Here is a 12,830-nt window from a genome sequence, read left to right as displayed (position 1 = left end):
CATTACTCACTTACATAAGAAACAGTGAACAAGAAAGCTTCAGCCAGGTCAGTGACCATTTTATGAGGCAGCACTTTAGAACATGGGTATCACATTCTAGACATTGAGATACGATATTTCTGAAAACGTGGTCTGTGCCCAAATTTGAAACATGCACACTGACTTCAGGAATATGGACCTGGGAAGAAAGAACTTAACAACTGTAGAGCATAGAATGTTAAAATATCATCTGAGCAACCACTGCTACTCCTAGGATAAGTGCCGTATATACTCGTTCATTAGCCCGTTCGTTTATAAACTGACCTCTCAAAATTGATAGGTAAAAATAGCAAAAACTGTATGACCCTTTCATAAGTCGACCCTATATTTCAGGGGTTGGAAAACTTTGGCTCCCGGCCCGTCAGGGTAAGCCGCTGGAGGGTCAGGATGTTTTGTTTACCTGGAGCATATGCAGGCATGGAGCTCCTCAGCTCCCTGTGGCCACGGTTTGCCATTCCCAGCCAATGGGAGCTGCCACTGGCTGGGAATGGCAAACCAAGGCCACAGGGAGCTGAAGGAGCTCCACACCTGCAGATGCTCCAAGTAAACAAAATGACAATGTATTAGATATTCAATTAAATGATTCCATAGAGTTTAAAATCATCAAATTTTGGTGTAGACCCGTTTATAAGCCGACCCCTACTCTTTGATGTGTCACTTTTTTACTGGAAATATTCAGCTTATGGACGAATATATACATTACATTATTCTCCATTACGTTCCATGTCTAAGCCCTGGTTGAACATGAATCAAGCCTTTTACTATTCTTGCTTGCAAAACCCAGTGTAGAGAAGACTTTTGCATAAACACAAGCACATCCAAATCATTCAGTTTGTTGCCAGATCCTATATGCCACTAAGTCATAGTTCTGACCTGGAACGGTATTCTGTATCTGACATGCAAACCGGACTAACAGATTTGTCACTTACATGCCAATACACAGAAAGCTTTGCAGTGCTGGTGTCTGAGCTCCAAAAACAAATCACAAGACTGGCTTGTTAGCCAATAACCCAAACAGTCTTCCCAACACAGCCAGCAGCTTGAGGCTCATTCAGAAGAAACACCAATCACTGAAACATTTACACATTATCTTACAACACATTATCACAAAAACTTTAGAAATAATTTTTCTATTCATTTATTTACCAGGATATCCTTCCAAACTTTGCCTCACATTGTCCACAGTAGGGTAAATCTTTAAAAAAAAAAAAAAAAAAAAAAAAAGGTAATAATCAAACCAAGCTAATTGAAATAATGCAGTTCTAATAAAATATTACTAACTTTGAAATAAAGATAGTAGAATCCTATTATTTTAAACATTGATTATTCTGACAAGTCATATTCCTAGCAAATAATGTGGAATAAAAGGACACACTTCTCCAGGAAAGCAAGAAAAGACTGAACACTTAACACGATACAGGAGTCTTATTAGAATTTAAAAAAAAAAAAATAAAGCTACAAACTAAATTTTATTGAAATTAAACTACCCAAAGGGGAAAATTATGTATGAACTAGTAACAAACATTCAACACTTATTCTGTCAGTTATCTTACACTGCTGCTGGCTGAATATCCATGAAATCAAGGTTGAAATCAGCAGAAACTCCAACAAACATATTCCAAGTAATACCCCTGATGTCACAGTGGGCTCTTCCCTGACTGATAAATCTATTCCTAAGTTCTAGTTTACAAGACTCTGTCCTTTCTCTTTTTTTCTCTTGTATCTAAAATGATGGAGGAGTTCAATGGAGACATGGATACTGCCACATGAGGAGATACACGAAGAGGGGATTATAGGATGTGGAATGAAAACAGAACACCTCGCATTTTGGGAACTACATTTTAGAACACTTTGGTGATTTGAACTTAAAATAAAATTGATGTTTCTGGGATGCATCACAGTTTCCAAAATAGAAAACAAACACAGCCGTGGGAAGAAAATACCATCTTCTAGATTAAATGTAAAAAAATTCTCTCCACTTGTGGTCACAAAGATTTCAGAGGACTTTTAGGGACTAGATATGTTGCCTCTTGGTGCTCCAGGCAAAATACATTTTCCCTACTTAAGGTATATCTACACTTAAAATGCTACAACAGCACAGCTCACCTTGACGACAGGAGGAGTTCTCCTGTCGCTGTAGATAATCCACCTCCTTGAGAGATGGTAGCTGGGTCAACCAAAGAATTCTTCTATAAACCTAGCACTGTCTACACCAGGGAGTTAGGTCAGCACTGCTATGTCCCGCAGTAGTGTGGCTTTTTCACAATCCTGAGAGATTAGTGATGCCAATGTAAGTTTTCAGCGTAAACCAGCCCTTATATTTTCCTTGCAATTTCAAAAGAAAAATTATTCTACCCTTCTCTTTCCAAAACCTATTACGTTATGTTGCTGTTTGAGAATGACTGCTATATCCTACTCCAGTGGAAGATGTATTTTAGTGATGGCCAACTCTCATATACACAGTTTGCAAAATGATTTAGGATCTTTCTACAGTTCCATAACCCAATTTCTCCCTCCTTTTGACGTTAAAACCCAGGTGGTCACAGTGCTGTAGGCAAAATCCTACAGTAGAGCTAAAATAGCTACATTAAATCCTTTTCTTAAAAATGTTTAAATTAGTTTTTCTACTGGGATAGAGAAAATGTGCACAGTATAGAGATGTGGTTATATACTAATCAAGAGGTAACTCAAGAGGGTTAGTTTTGCCCAAATTACCTTGACAAAAAAGGATAGAATTGTGAAATAATTATGAAAGGGAGAAAAATACAAAAAGCTAAACCAAAAATCTAGTTCGAGTTATACAAAAAGTTGTCATCTCTACTGGGTTGCAGACAGAAAATAATTGCATGTTTTCTGCCAATCATCCCCTTTATTTTTGAGTAAAATCACAGAGAATAAACTTAATTCTCATCTGCTGATATACCAATGTCTCATGCCTGACTTAAAAAACATTGGAGAATTGTCCTGTAAGTTGAAAGCCAGATTCTAAGGCTTTGATTTTGTACATCACATAGGTACAATAACTATTTTATTCTTTTAACAATAAATAATTGTAGAAAAAAAATTCCTCCACTTTGGCAATTTTAAGTGGAAAATCCTTGATAATTTTTTTGAAAAATCATGGCAAACTGATGTTTACAACAATGAGACATGTTTGTGTTATCCTACTCTGAACACTGGAAAAAAAAATAAGTGGGTAAACATTAAAAAAAAATACCAACCACTACCACCTTGAAAACATACCAAATGAATAGGAACGTCAGGTTTTGCTAGAGTCTTCACACTACTGCCTAGCATAACCAAACTCTCTCGAAATTCTGAGCACAACCACTTGGACTGGTCAGCTCCCATTGATCCAATACTTGAAAACTGTCCTATCACTGGCCAAGATTCTTGTGCTGGTATTGCTGATGTATACTCTTTCAAAAGCTATTTGGGAAAATAAAAACATTTTGTTAGACTTCAACATGTCAAACTACATCACAAACTACATAACAAAAAGTTTATAGCCAGGTTTCAGTATTTAAGCTCTTGTTTGATGCTCTCTATAATTAAGCAGTTAATTTGCCACTAATGAAAAAAGTTAGATTATCTATTCAAGAGTCCAATATAAAACGCTACTTAACTGAAAAATTTTTTTTTCCAAAACCATGATGCTCTCTTCCATGTGGAAAAGAGATCATGAATAGTTTTGTTCAAATGAGCTAAAACTGCCAGATTCTTCCTGAAACATGGAGGCTGGGATTATTAGAAGAATCTAAGGAAGTTAGTCACCTAAATCTTTTGAAATCTGATGGATATCGAGCACCTGACTCCCTTAGCCTCCTTTGAAAATTCCCAGCCTCAAATGTCCAGGAGAGAGTGAAAGTGATACAGAGAAAAAGGAGAGAAGGAGTGTGTGTGTGCATGCACGCATAGTGCGAAGGGAGAACAGAAAATTTCCTCTTCAAAATTCTTTCTAAGATATTCTTACTGAAAAGCTAATTAGGAAAATATGCAAAACGAAGTTCACAAGGACGTAAATGCCAATTAAATTATCTGAGAAAAGGTTAGACACCACAGACGCTCTAACTGGCTTCATGATAAGAGCTGCATTCACACTCTAAAAGGTGAGAGTTTTTCAATACAACCATAAAATATACATACATATTCAAACATTTACTTTACAAGGGGGATCTACCCTTTATAATTTTCTTGTCCAGTGAAAGGTTGAAAGCTATCTGCAGTCTCTGACTTTCCATTATGTCATAATGAGGGAGCATGTAGCTCAGATTATCAGAGGTCAAAGTGTGGATACTTCTTTGAGTGGAAAATGAATGAAACAAAATGACACATTTAGCAGGTCACTGACATTTGTGAAAGGCAGGTAAAAAAGTTTGGCAGAGCATGAAATTACCACATGCCAAAGAGGTGTTAGGTATAGAGTGCCTTCTCAACTTTGGAAATGTGCATATAACAGACAACATGAGGCATCTTCTTACAATTCTGAATAAATCTGTACAGAACCATAAAAAAAAAAAAGAGAGTATTTTACAGTAATCCTTAATGGAAAGATATCCTATAGTAAAATATGCAATTTGACTTTTTCCTCTGTCACGCCTGCAGACAAATTGTGCTATGCGCCTATTCAAGTAAGTATTCCTCTTCCACTAAAATGGTTTCTGATCTGCTATTTACCGACATATGCAATAAGTGTGTCATCATGATATGCAGAGTCCATAATCTATGGTTTTGCCACTGCCTTTAGAAAATGTCATTCTGATAGCCATATATGTTGGAAGAAAGGCGCTAAGTAGCTTACAGTTAACATTAGAAAACTGTAATGAAGGGATGGAAAGATTAAAAATAACCAAAAGAAGTCTGCACAAAAGTTGTTTATGAAAAGAGAGAAGGAAAATAAGAAGAGAAAAAAGTGAATATAACAATTCCAATACCTTTCTAAGTCTAAGGTGACCCCATTTTTCTTTTTGGTTGCCTTGGTATCGTCCTGGGGTTGATCCAAGCAGATATACTCTTTAAAAAAACATTAAATATATTAGTTCATTTAGGATTTGAAGTATTATCAACCAAATAAAAGAGAGAGAAGATAAAAATGAGTCAGGGACATAAGCCATTTCAAGCAAACTAGCATCCAGAATTGCAAGGTGAGGAACAGAAAGTGGAAGAAAGAGTAGTTTACTTTATAGACAAAGCCATCATCTTCCATTTAGCATGTAAATCTCAATCTGAATCTAAAACACTGCACATTAGAGAGAAATGTACACAGACAATTTTAATTTACAAGATTCAGCACTGATTTTAATTTAAGTAACTTTATCAGCATGGCCTGATATATAAGCATTGCCAAAATACAGTATACATAAATACAACAGAATTAATAATACAAACAGAGTAGCTGGATTGTATTCAATGTATTTTGTTACTATTGTCCATTTCTGATTGCTAGCCTGATACCAAAATGCCAGCCTCTCCATATCGTCTCTTTCCTTTCTACCAAAGTTATATACAGATTTATTCTTTGCTTTTTAGCAGACAGTCTTTTGCTAACAGAAAATCCATCTCAATTCTTTTGTACAGAAAATGTCTCTCTGGCCTCTAAAGCTGGGTTCTCTGCATTTCCAGCATAGTTTACAGAGGGTCTTCCAGCTTCCTCTTCCCCGCCCACACCCCAGTTGGTGCTTACAAATTCTACATTTAAATAAACAATTTTTCATTTAGTTCTGGGGTCCAGTGACTTATCCTAAAATTGCTATAAAAAGCAAAGGAACTTTGTACCCCTTAACATACATTAACTGACAATATTAAATTGCATTTCTAGATTAGTTTTTCTGATTACAATTCTTAAAATCCATATCTCAGAAATCTCTTAAATAAAACCCTTCCAACTCTGTATAACCTACATTGAATGCCTAGCCTCTTAAAAGAGCATAAAGATATCCACGTTAAAAGGTAGCCTGAAATGATACATACCTTGTCTCTGAAAGATCATGCCCTTGGATGATGTCAGCCCATTCCTTGAGAGTAGGGGAATTATAACTCATCAAATAGTGTATTAGGTCAGACTTAAAATTGGTTACAGATTCACCAGCAGAACCAGTGGTTCCAGGCGGTAGCCGTGGATATAGGGGGCTTAGCCATATTCTAAAAAAGTAGGAGAGAAACACTAAGGCATTATATTTATTCCCTTATCATATATTGCATTATATATATATTCTAAGAAAAGTAGATCCAGAAGTCCACTCAGAATGCCAGATAGAAATATAGTTTAATTAGGTGATGATTTAGTCATTTTATTAATTACTAATTACTAATAAAATGACTGGCTTAATCAATTTGTCAAACATGCACAGTAATCTCAGCTCACTCTTTAGATATAAATGGAAGGTTAATTAAGAGCACAATTTATTATTTTGTCAAAACAGAATGGCAACCATATTATCCATTATAAATTTCTTGGAGCACTAGCCTGCAGTTACACTCACTGGGTCACAGACTGTGCACCACTTTGACTATTTATCCCCATTCCATAAATCTACAGTGTATATACAAATGTTATACAACTTGTATCCAGAACTGTCACCACAAATTGAAAATTGCTCTGCTGCAAAATAGATTTATCTACTAATTCATGAAATGACAAAGAGTTAAATGAACCAAAGCTAGAGGGCCTGAAAGGTCTTTATGCTTTGAAGAAAGGGGGACAATCATTTGTCACCCCAAAATTTCTTTCAGCACAGAAGAAGTGGGGACACAAGAAAGGGGAGTGAGTCTCAGTCACCTCCCAAAATCCTTTCTATTATGGAGAAGGGTGCGGATCTGCCACTATCCTCCTCCAAAGGAAGTCAGTAACGTCCTCTTCAGAAGATTAGGGTTCTAGATAGGAGACTATTGTTGTTTCCATAAGCCTCCTCACAACCCTAGATCTCCTGTTCAGGGTTCTCCAAAGTCTTATGAAGAGGATGGGAGAGTTTTTTCCTGAGAGTATTAGAAGATCAGACAACTTTTTGAAATTAACGAGGCATAAAGAAGTTGTTAGTGGAGGGAGGGGCAGGGGAGAGAGCAGGAAGGGAGTAGGACAGAGGTTACCTTTTGAAAATTATAAATTCTGTGGGGGAGGGTCTTTCCAGGTGTTTACGTAGTACAACAGGCCCACCATCCTGATTTGGGGCCTTTGGGCACTACTGCTATATAATATATATAAATAATAAGTGGCATTCATAAAGATATAGATGCTGAAAATACCTTGCTGCTGTTGCTTAACCCTGCAGTACGAGTTCTCTCAAGGATTCCAAAGGCAATTCATAATCATAGAAAGTAAAACATTATGCTGATATTCCAAAATAGTGAGCTACTTTCAAATTCAGGAACAATAAAATAGCTCTACCATATGTTGATAGATTTGTGTGAACAGTGGTTTTATCAGGTCTAACTATCTCCTAGTTGCTTTTTTAACACATTTTCTCTTCTTTAAAAAAAATTATGGGTCTTATTTTCTTTCCTATGGCAAATGGAAAAACACTCTTATGAGTTAATCTGCATTCTGGGTAGACTGTAAGCCCACCGTCAAGATATCCTTTCCTATTTCACTTCACTGTAGCTATAGTAACCAAAGCCTTCATTAAATTCTCAAAGGATATGTACTGTCTTCCATAATTGAAACATCTACAATTCCAATGGGACTCATCACACTGGGAATCCTGCATGTTGCAACAACTAGATACCAGAATTTATACACACAAATTGTGATGGACAAAGTTCTGATAAATGAGAAATTATTCTTTTTTAAATGATTGAGTAGTAGGGTAACTTGCCAGGAACTCAAAAAGGCCTGGTTTCATGCCTGCATGGTTCTCTGTAAAATCCAACTGGCAGAAAGAAGACCAGAGAATAATAAAACACTGAAGTCACAGGCATCTCTAAAAAAAAAAAAAAAAGACATTTTAAAATAAAAAATACTGGTTATGTTTTCTGCTGCTTCTCAAAAACCTCTAATAGGCTTTTGCTTCAGTGAGATGGAGACCATAAAAGAGTGATTTAAGAAGGCCCCAAACACTATCTCAGCCTTATAACTGTCTTGACAGAACGCTTATGAGCCAATATTCCTCATGAAACTGTTCAGTTATGCTTTCTCTCATACAGTATCTGTTTTAATAAACAGAACTAGGAGTATATCTGCTCAGTAGAGAGACACTAAAAAAAGTTAAATGTGTGGACTTCTAAGTAGCTGTTTTGGTTTCTTCATAATAGTTAAAACTTTCTATGTAAATGGGTCAATCTTTGCATAATTAATGAACACAGCTTCTCATAATGAAAGGATTGAAATTGGCTCAAAAACCTGAAGTGGTCAGAAATGAAGAAAAAAGAAAAACAATGATGGCTTGCTTAGGTTTCTTATATTTGGTAAGGGTAATATTTCTTACATGTCACGACTTTCTTCGCTGTCGCGATTTATCGGTTCAGAAGTTGCTACCACTGTTTGTCATACACCTTTACCCCGATATAACACCAATTCGGATAATATGCAGTAAAGCAGCGCTCTGCGGGAGTGGGGCTACACGCTCCGGCAGATCAAAGCAAGTTCAATATAACGTGGTTTCACTTATAATGCAGTAAGATTTTTTGGCTCCCGAGGACAGCGTTATATCGGGGTAGAGGTGTAGTTGTGGTTTTGGTGTGGGGTTAAATTTGAGTCCTCCAGACCCAATCCCACTTACTCAAATTTTGGGCACCCAGGTCAAATTTAAGTGAGTGGCTTTGAAACCTGGTTTACAGAATCAGAACACCACTCAAACTTGCAGCAATTATAAAAAGCCCCTTTGTGCTAAAAGTTGCAGTGTATGTTGAAAGTTGTGGCTTCCACAACAAAAATCTCAACCTGTGGTTTTCTCACAGTCTTACACACAGCTCAGATCTCAGCCATTACCATAATTTTAACCAAGTTCTTCGTGATAGGAACCATCTTTCTACTCTGCATTTGTACAGCACTTAACACAATGGAGTCCCACTCGTGACTGTGGCCCCTAAGTGCTAAAACCAAACAATTAATTAAGCCCATTTTTGCTAAATGTCCTGTGCTTCTGCTACAGTACAAAGAAACTTAAGGCTCAACAAACATAACTGAGCTTGCAATGTTAAGTATTTTAGGCAGACTATTTTCTAAAATTTCACATTTCTAATAATGTAGGAGTCTGTCATGCCATTAAAGCACATCATGCCTCAGGTGTGAGTGCCAGAATTTGCCTCAGAGAATTCCTCAGAGCTCCCTGGAACATAAATCACTGCCACCCTGCTTCAGGAATTGAGGCACACTCCCCCCTCATATGTTAGTCCCACTCCACTGGCCATTGCACAGTAAGTGAGGTCATGGCAGAAGCACCTGGAGAACAGTCCTTAGGGTCCCCTGCATATACTGACTGTGACACGCCTTTGGACAGAGCAAGCAAGCAGAGGGGGAGATCTATCCTAGTCTACATACTTTTTCATAGTATGGTGATGAGGCAATATTTGAGCATTGTCCAATAGTGGATTAAGCATACTCACTACATTTGTCACATTTGTTCTCTCATCCTCTTCCCAAATGGAGAAGTATGCACAGTGAAGTGTCTTGTTTTGGTAGACGTCTGTTGTCTGTTTTGGTTTTTTTAGTTTGTTAAATAAATACACCTCTACCCCGATATAACGCTGTCCTCGGGAGCCAAAAAAATCTTACCGGGTTATAGGTGAAACCGCGTTATATCGAACTTGCCTTGATCTGCCAGAGTGTGCCCCCACCGCCACCAGAGCACTGTTTTACCGCATTATATCGGAATTCGTGTTTTATCGGGTCACATTATATTGAGGTAGAGGTGTATACCTATTGCTGTGTGTTTAAAATAGGGAACGCAAAGGCAAAGAAATATGCCTAGCATTTGGAGCAAGAAGTGGTGAGTTTGTGATGATTCTTAGCTCCTGGCAGAATCCATTGCATTCTCTTGGACCAGCCCCAGAGAAGGTTCTGTTTCCCTGCACAGATGAGCTTTACTCTTATTGCTGAGCGTTCCCTCCCATACTACTCATCCTATAAGGCCAGCCAGCCATCTTTGATATGTTCTTAATGGTGACGAAATTTTAGTGAAGACATTTAGGGAATTAGTTGCCTCATTTGATATGGGGCTTTTTCAAAACACTAGGCACCTAACTACATCTTTAGGCACCTAAATACCTTTGAAAATCAGTTAAGCACCTATAGTGTTCAAAGAATCAAGTCCTAAGGAATTACAGCTATTAATAATCAGTCATCTGGAAGAAACCACAAAAAAGTGCAGTTTTATTCTGAAAAGAGACACTATAAAAATGGTATCATGGAATGTTTAATTGTATCTCAGTTGTTTCCAGATCAAATTTGGTCAGTTTACAAGTAAAAACATACAGTAGGCCAAGTATATAATTTTTGAAAACTTGGCTGCCTACATTTAGATGCCTCAGTCTAGACATCTAAATACACTTCCCTATTTTCAGAATTAACAGAGCAACTGCATCTTTCATGGAAGTCAATGGGGATGCACAAGTTTAGTGCATGTGATAGTCACTTCACTTTTTAGATGCCTAAATAAGGATCTAGGTTGCTAATTTTACACATCCAAATTTTAAAATGTTGACCATAGTTTTTCAAATCCCTCCATATCTGAAAGTCAATCTGTGTTTTTCCTATTCTCATGAATTAACATCAATAAAAGAGAGTGAGAGTCCCAATCTTGTCCCCAGTTATGTATCTATTGTGATTGCATAGGTAAATCCAGTTTCCCGACATGGCATTGCAGAGCCACAGTAGATAGTAAAAGTAAGACAAAACCCCCACCACCACCACACTACACACAAACTCCTAGCAGGCCTTATTTATTTAACAGGAAAAGAGAAGAAGAAAAAAAGTCCATTCCTCATCTTCATTTTTCAACAAAAAAAACACAACAAGAAGTCCAGTGGCACCTTAAAGACTAAGGGATTTATTTGGGCATAAGCTTTTGTGGGTGAAAAGCCTCACTTCTTCAAGATGCAAGAAGTGAAAGTTACAGATGCAGGTTTTTCACCCACGAAAGCTTATGCTCAAATAAATCCCTTAGTCTTTAAGGGGCCACCGGACTCCTGGTTGTTTTTGTGGATACAGACTAACACGGCTACCCCCTGATACTTGACTTCATTTTTCAGGTCATCTTCAACACACAATACAGCATGAGACACGGAGCCTCCTTATTTAACAACTGGTAGGTAGCAAAGCCTCTACAATAACAAAAAAATGGTTGCTTACCCCTGAGTTTTCTGGTCCCAATCATCATCAATAAGATTGGATGTGTGTATCACAACTCGAAGACCTTCTTCGTATAACAACAACATCATTTTCCTTAGAAATAAGTGCACAAAATTCATGAAGTATCATAGTAAGAAAATACAGAGCACAATAAAAATTCAAAAGATTGCTCTAATAAACCCCATTCCTCTCAAATCATTTGGATAATTAACTGCACTATGAAGGACTGGAGACTTTGTAAGGTCTAGGCAGCCTGACTCCAGACCTGGATCCTGCATATCCCTGCAGTGAAAACAGAGGTTTACAAGGGACCTCCATCTCTTCCTTAGCATAGGATCATACAGTCTCTTAACTATTACAAAATATAACTCTAAACTTATGTGGCTGAGATCATCTTCAGAAATTTTGCCTTAATCTTTGAACATTAGTGTTCAGCAAACTGGGATTGAAACACCCGTTACTGAAAATGGATATTGTAGTTTCACTTGTGCTCCTGACATAGTTAAGGCAACACAATTAGGGATCTCAACATAATGTAGTTTTGGGAAACTCATACATCAAATTCTTTACCCAGTGCGACTGGACTATGAAATAAGCATTTTTACATTACGGTTTGTGTCAAAGTCAGCCTAACTTCAGTACTCAAAAAAATAATGGAGTAAATAATTAAGCATTCAATTTGCAAACACCCAGAAGATGATAAGGTGATAAGTAACAGTCAGAATGGATTTGTCAAGAACAAATTGTGTCACACCAACATAATAGCTTTCTTTGACAGGGTAACGAGCCTTGTGGATAGGGGGAAGCGGTAGATGTGGTACATCTTGATTTTAGTATAGCTTTTGTTACTATCTTGCATGACCCTCTCGTAAACAAACTAAGGAAATACAACCTAGATAGAGCTACACTTACAAAGTTTGCGGATGATACCAAGTTGAGAGGGTTGCAAGTGCTATGGAGAACAGGATTAAAATTCAGAATGATCTGGACAAACTGGAGAAATGGTCTGAAGGACAAATGCAATGTACTCCACTTAGGAAGGAACTATCAGTTGCACACATACAGAACGGGAAATGACTGCCTAGGGAGAAGCACTGCAGAAAGGGATCTGGGGGTCACAGCGGCTCACAAGCTAAATACGTCCACAGTGTAACACTGTTGCAACAAAAGCAAACATCATTCTGGGATGTGTTAGCAAGAGTGTTGTAAGCAAGACACAAGAAGTAATTCTTCCACTCTACTCTGCACTGATTAGGCCTCAGCTGAAGTTGTGTGTCCTGTTCTGGACACCACATTTCAGGAAAGATGTGGAGAAATTGGAGAAAGTCCAGAGAAGTGCAACAAAAATGATTAAAGGTCTACAAAACATGACCTTTGAGGAAAGATTGAAAAAACTGGGTTTATTTAGTCTGGAGAGGAGAAGACTGGGAGGGGACATGATAACGGTTTTCAAGTACATAAAAGGTTGTTAGAAAGAGGAGAGAGAAAAATTGTTCTCCTTAACCTC

The 12,830-nt window shown here is 37.5% G+C and overlaps 1 protein-coding gene across 7 annotated transcripts in view; it reads right to left on the bottom strand.

The window, feature by feature from the left end:
• Positions 1–12,830, bottom strand: part of TDP1 (tyrosyl-DNA phosphodiesterase 1) — a 118,191-nt gene that overhangs the window by 86,153 nt on the left and 19,208 nt on the right. For all 7 annotated transcript variants that reach the window (XR_007774434.1, XR_007774433.1, XM_050953264.1 and 4 more), the window contains exons 7-11: positions 11,324–11,416; positions 6,010–6,180; positions 4,974–5,052; positions 3,283–3,468; positions 1,186–1,234 (exon numbers count right to left, since the gene is read on the bottom strand). Coding sequence is in view for 5 of the 7 variants with exons in the window: in XM_050953264.1 (XP_050809221.1) it covers positions 1,186–1,234; positions 3,283–3,468; positions 4,974–5,052; positions 6,010–6,180; positions 11,324–11,416 (578 nt within the window). In the remaining 2 variants the exon portion in view is untranslated. The remainder of the gene's footprint in view (positions 1–1,185; positions 1,235–3,282; positions 3,469–4,973; positions 5,053–6,009; positions 6,181–11,323; positions 11,417–12,830) is intronic.

This window comes from Gopherus flavomarginatus, chromosome 5 (assembly GCF_025201925.1).
Source record: "Gopherus flavomarginatus isolate rGopFla2 chromosome 5, rGopFla2.mat.asm, whole genome shotgun sequence".
Taxonomy (NCBI): domain Eukaryota; kingdom Metazoa; phylum Chordata; order Testudines; family Testudinidae; genus Gopherus; species Gopherus flavomarginatus.
Note: the sequence above shows the minus strand (reverse complement) of the source record. Positions and strands in the feature narration are given on the sequence as shown.